Below are 5,393 nucleotides of genomic sequence, written 5' to 3'. Positions count from 1 at the left end.
AGTGATACGAATACTTAGCAATGGTTTCTAAGCCGACTCTACTAGTCTTTAATTTTAAGGTCCTTCTAAACATCTAAACTAGTGTTGATTTTTGGCTCATAAATAGTGTTGAACACTTTCATAATCCCTGAAGTACACATCTTGCTTAAGGTGATTGAATGGATTCTCTCCGCTCAAAAACCAAACATGCTATAATTATCAATAAAGTAATGTCCGATCAAAACCAAACAGTTTCATCCAGAAGGCACCGACAAAACTAAACATGCATAAGAGGATCCAATAGATTGGGATTAGTGTTTCCAAATTAAACTTATTTAAATCTGAAAAGCCATTGGATAGGAATGAAGTCATGGTGGTGCGTTTGGTGACTCACGAAATCATGAAACACATTCCACCTTTTGGCTGATCATGAATTCATGATGTATTATATTGTCCCATAACTAATAGTAGTAACTACAATGTGGTCCGCATCAAATGTATGGACATTGGGATCAAGAGTCGTGTATATCAAGCCCCATTCACATGCTTTTTCTAATTTTATTTGCATCTAATTCTTGCCAGCATGATCCGATGTGTTTTCCCTTTATTTTATTAATTCACACATGAGGGGACCATATTCTGCATTTTTTGCGTTTTCTCTTTCATTTGAATCTTGGTGTGCTCTATATATATAGCACATGAAGCTCACTTATATATTCGACCTCAAGGATTTCTAGTTAACTAATCAAATTGGTGTTTTGGTTTTGTTATTGACATCAAAGAAGTCATGGAAGAAGTGAATGGTATGCATTTTTTTTCCCTGGGAAAGAATTGTTACATGTACCTCATTATCTATCTCTATTTTCCTTTCCTTTACTCTTTTTCATAGTCAACTTTTCTCCTTGTGAGTGAATGTTTGATTTTATATTAGAAATTCTTAAAATTATGACTTTGAGACTATTTTTATTTTTATAACTCGGTATTCGGTCACCCTTTGAATGACCACTATTCTAAATTTAGGATTTAGTCACAGTTTATAATGATACTCATCATCCCTCCCCGTGAGTGCATTGTGTCGTGCGGGGATCGAACCGAAGACTCTTTCCGCATACTTAGTTAGCGTTGCCAACTGAGCTAACCGTGTTGGGTAATCACAACTTTTACTAAAATGATTGTGAGAGAGGTCCTTAACTTACCAAACACATTAGTAGCAATGTTGAAGTTTATGAAACAGTCAATGTTCAATTTTTTTTTCATTGATGTATTTATGACTTGTTTGTCTTCTTGATCATCCCAGTGGTGCAGACTAAGAATGGAACTGTTGCAGTAGCATCTGCATTTGCTGGCCATCAGGAAGGTAATGCTTCTAAACGCTTTAGCTCACTTGCTGCACTGTTTCTTTGATTATGAAGGAAACATGTTTGATGTATTGATACATTGAGGTCCTCTCTTGATTGATTGATTCTTCAGTATTCACCCCTTAATTTCATCATTTCTGATTTGGTTATTCATATTGGAAAACATTGGACTAGATGATCAATTATTACTTTGCTTCTGGTGTTGTATTGGCCAATCAGCTATACAGGATAGAGACCACAAATTTTTAAGAAAGGCCATTGGAGAAGCATATACAGGGATAGAATATGAAGATGGAGGACCTTTTGGTGCTGTTATAGTTTGTAATGATGAAGTAGTTGCTAGTTGTCACAACATGGTTCTGAGGAACAATGATCCAACTGCTCATGCTGAAGTCACAGCTATAAGAGAGGTTAGATTATAAGTTGCCAAATAATTTCCTTAAATTAATGGCATTAAAATCCATGTTTTCATTTTGAACAATGTAGGTTACCTTTATGCTTTTCTATCTGACTGATGCAGAGTTCATCATAGCAAAAGAGGGATATGCCCTGCCCCCTTTAGCAATTGATTATATATGTGCAATTCTTTATTCTTGTAATGCAATGAAGGGTGTTCACAATTAGACAACAATGATTTGATTAAATTTTTTCTAAAGCTAACTTAATTTATGGAACTATTGGAAATTTAATGATAAACCCATGATTTGATTTTGCAGGCTTGTAAGAAGCTAAATCAGATAGAACTTTCAGAATGTGAAATATACTCTTCTTGTGAACCTTGTCCAATGTGCTTTGGTGCAATCCACCTTTCACGAGTTAAGGTTGAAATTTCCTATGCTTCTCTCTTTCTTCTGGTATTTCTGTTTTACTGATTACCAAGCTTATCTTAATTTGGATAAACTTTCTTACAATTTTTCTTTTTAAATAGAGGTTGGTTTATGGTGCAAAGGCAGAGGCAGCAATTGCAATTGGGTTTGATGATTTTATTGCTGATGCATTGAGAGGCACTGGGTTCTACCAGAAAGCATGCTTGGAGATTAAAAGAGCTGATGGCAATGAGGCCATCATTGCTGAAGAAGTTTTTCAGAAAACAAAAGAAAAGTTCAGAATGTTTTAAATTAATCTGTCATTTCCCTGATGATAATTAACTTCATCAATAAGCTTGCTAGCCTTGTACCAGAAGAATAAGCTTGTTAGCCTCGTTTACCATTCTGTATGTGAAATAATTATTACATATGGAGAATCAGAAATGTAAATTATTTACTAATATTGTCACGATCCAAAAATCCCAAGCCGTGACCGGCGCACGGACTATCACCCCAAGTCCGGCAAGCCTTTTACACATAACCCGTTTATAACCAATTCACCAACATAAATACGTCCGCATAAATTTAAAAAAAAAAAAAAAAAAACGACAGAGTCTCCTCTGTATTTCTGTAATCTCAAAATAACATAACCTGCTAAATAATATTCTCCAAATCCATAATTTCAGGAAAAGGTACAAAACCAAAATTCGACGCTCAGCGTCAACTTTTAAAATAAAACAATGTCGTCAACCCCAAACTAAAATCACCTATGACTCCCTATAGTTGCAGATAACTAGAGTCAAAAGAAAATAAAATAGCAATGAGGCCACCAGCCAATGGAGGCCTACCAGCAAGACAACTGACAATCTGAATCCAGGAACAGCCTGCTACTCAGCTGCTGAAGAATCTGTGGATAAAATAATAAAGGGGAATAATAAAGGGGTAAGTCACAAAGACTTAGTGAGGATTTAACAACCACCATGAACAGGAAAGGGGAAACATATGAAGCACGAGTTTTTTTTCACTATCAGTTCAGAGTGGATAACATATATAATATTAATAAAATTAATAAGCATCAATTCAAATAAGAGATGATCAAACTGTCAGGTTTATAAATAACTGTTTCAATGAAACTGAATAAAAAAATTCATGTCAGTCATGTGAAAGCATTTAAAAATCAGAAATATAATTTAATAGGGTCACACATGTAGAACCGTGAGGCGGCTCCATCTCGTTGATAGCCCTCTCCTCCTAAGGGATGGCCTATCCGATAGGGGCGGCTCCATCTAACGGATAGCCCTTTCCTCTCTCGTATCACATGTCGAATCGTATTACCGGGGGAAGCTACATCTCGTTGATAGCCCTCTCCGTGCACTGGCGGCTCCATCTAACGGATAGCCCTCTCCTCCCGGAATCAATCTAACTAGGTGCACCTAGGCCGTTACCTCCGTTAACGGCTACGGGGTTCTATCAAGGATCCCCAAAACCGTTTTCTCAAATCAGTTCAAGTCTCATCAAGAGTCTCAAAATCAACTTTCCAAGTTCATAATCTCAGTTTCACATAATTTCCAAAATCAAAGTAATATAAATTGTTTTCTCATGTCAGTTCAGAATCAGACTCAGATCATTTTCATAAAACCAGCTTTCAGATAATTCACGAATTGTAAAGCATGTTTCCCTAATTTAAATAAATATGCAATATGCTAAAATAATCAAATCATCAGTTGTATAATTATTAAAAGTAAGTCACAGTGATTGGAAAATCACTCACAGCTATAACGAGCCAACTGGATCGTCCTCAGAAATTTCGCGACAACCCAACGAACCTTCACCCGTCGAATCTGAATCACCAAAATTAAATTTCAACCTTCGGCAACTATAATCTTATGTCGTACTACCCGTGAGCAACTACAGAAACCCCAATTATATACCTAAAGCCCTAAATAATTTTACCTTCATCTAACATACAGTACAATGCTAATCTCCAAATTTGTGGGTTGAGAAATATACCTTAAAGAAAATTAAACAATGCAACTTGAATGGCCAAGTACTCCTCTCTGCAACTCTGGTTTCCAAATATTATTCCCAAGGTCTCCCACGTGAATGCCAAAGCTTTCCAATTTGAATTCTTTCCAATATGAATGTGTATCTAATATGGTGGAATAACACTTCCTTCACTGTCACCTATCTCACGTGGGTACTGTAGGGTTCTTTTATTTGAAGAAGAATTGGAGTTGAAGGGAAAGAGATTGTCACAAGGTAGCGCACATGAGGAGAAGGATGGCGGCGAATTCAGAGAGAAAGAAATTGGGTTTCACTGTTTGCTAAAAGGGGTGTGTGGGGCTGCACGTTGCAATCTAATTTTAATTAGACAATTGTTTTTTTTTTTCTCCTTTTTTTTTCTAATCTCCTTTTTATTAAAACAAACCAAATTAATATTAAACGGTACGTTTCAATCTTCCCCCCTTATTCAAAATTTGTCCTCGAATTTTAAAGTCATACTAACCTTGAGATTCGAACAAGTGGGGATACTTTTCACGCATGATATCTTCGGTCTCCCACGTCGCCTCTTCACCCGATGGTCCTCTCCAAAGAACTTTAACTGAACCAACATCTTTAGAACGTAGACGCTTCACTTGTCTATCGACTATAGCTACCGGATGCTCTGTGTAGGATAAGTGTTCATCTAGCTGTACATCCTCATGACGGATAACGTGAGAAGGATCATATAGGTATTTCCGCAGCATAGAAACATGAAACACCGGGTGAACTGCAGAAAGATCTGGCGGAAGTGCCAAACGATAAGATACGGAGCCAACCCTCTCTAACACCTCAAACGGTCCAATGAACCTTGGACTCAGTTTTCCCTTTTTACCAAACCGTAGAACTCCTTTCATTGGAGAAACACGTAAAAAGACATGGTCACCAACCGCAAACTCTAAAGGGCGTCGCCTCTTATCCGCATAAGACTTCTGCCTATTTTGAGCTGTAACCAAGCGATCTCGAATCAACTTAATCTTCTCTATTGCATCCTGAATAAGTTCTGGACCTACCAGTTTAGCTTCTCCAACCTCGAACCAACCTATAGGTGATCTGCATCTCCTACCATATAAGGCTTCAAATGGAGCCATCTGAATGCTAGATTGATAGCTATTATTATAAGCGAATTCCATCAAAGACAAATATTGCTCCCAGCTCCCTTTGAGGTCTAATACACAAGCACGAAGCATATCCTCTAAGATCTGAATAG

The 5,393-nt window shown here is 37.1% G+C and overlaps 1 protein-coding gene across 1 annotated transcript; it reads left to right on the top strand.

Annotated features, from left to right (window-relative positions):
- Nucleotides 1–637: 637 nt before the first annotated feature.
- On the top strand, nucleotides 638–2,604 carry LOC130726720 (guanosine deaminase-like). Its single transcript, XM_057578018.1, has 5 exons — nucleotides 638–782; nucleotides 1,277–1,336; nucleotides 1,557–1,747; nucleotides 2,054–2,158; nucleotides 2,266–2,604. Exons 1-5 carry the CDS (start codon nucleotides 767–769, stop codon nucleotides 2,452–2,454), a joined length of 561 nt encoding a protein of 186 aa, XP_057434001.1. The 5' UTR covers nucleotides 638–766; the 3' UTR covers nucleotides 2,455–2,604.
- Nucleotides 2,605–5,393: the final 2,789 nt, after the last annotated feature.

Source organism: Lotus japonicus, chromosome 6, assembly GCF_012489685.1.
Source record: "Lotus japonicus ecotype B-129 chromosome 6, LjGifu_v1.2".
In the NCBI taxonomy this organism is placed as follows: domain Eukaryota; kingdom Viridiplantae; phylum Streptophyta; class Magnoliopsida; order Fabales; family Fabaceae; genus Lotus; species Lotus japonicus.
Note: the sequence above shows the minus strand (reverse complement) of the source record. Positions and strands in the feature narration are given on the sequence as shown.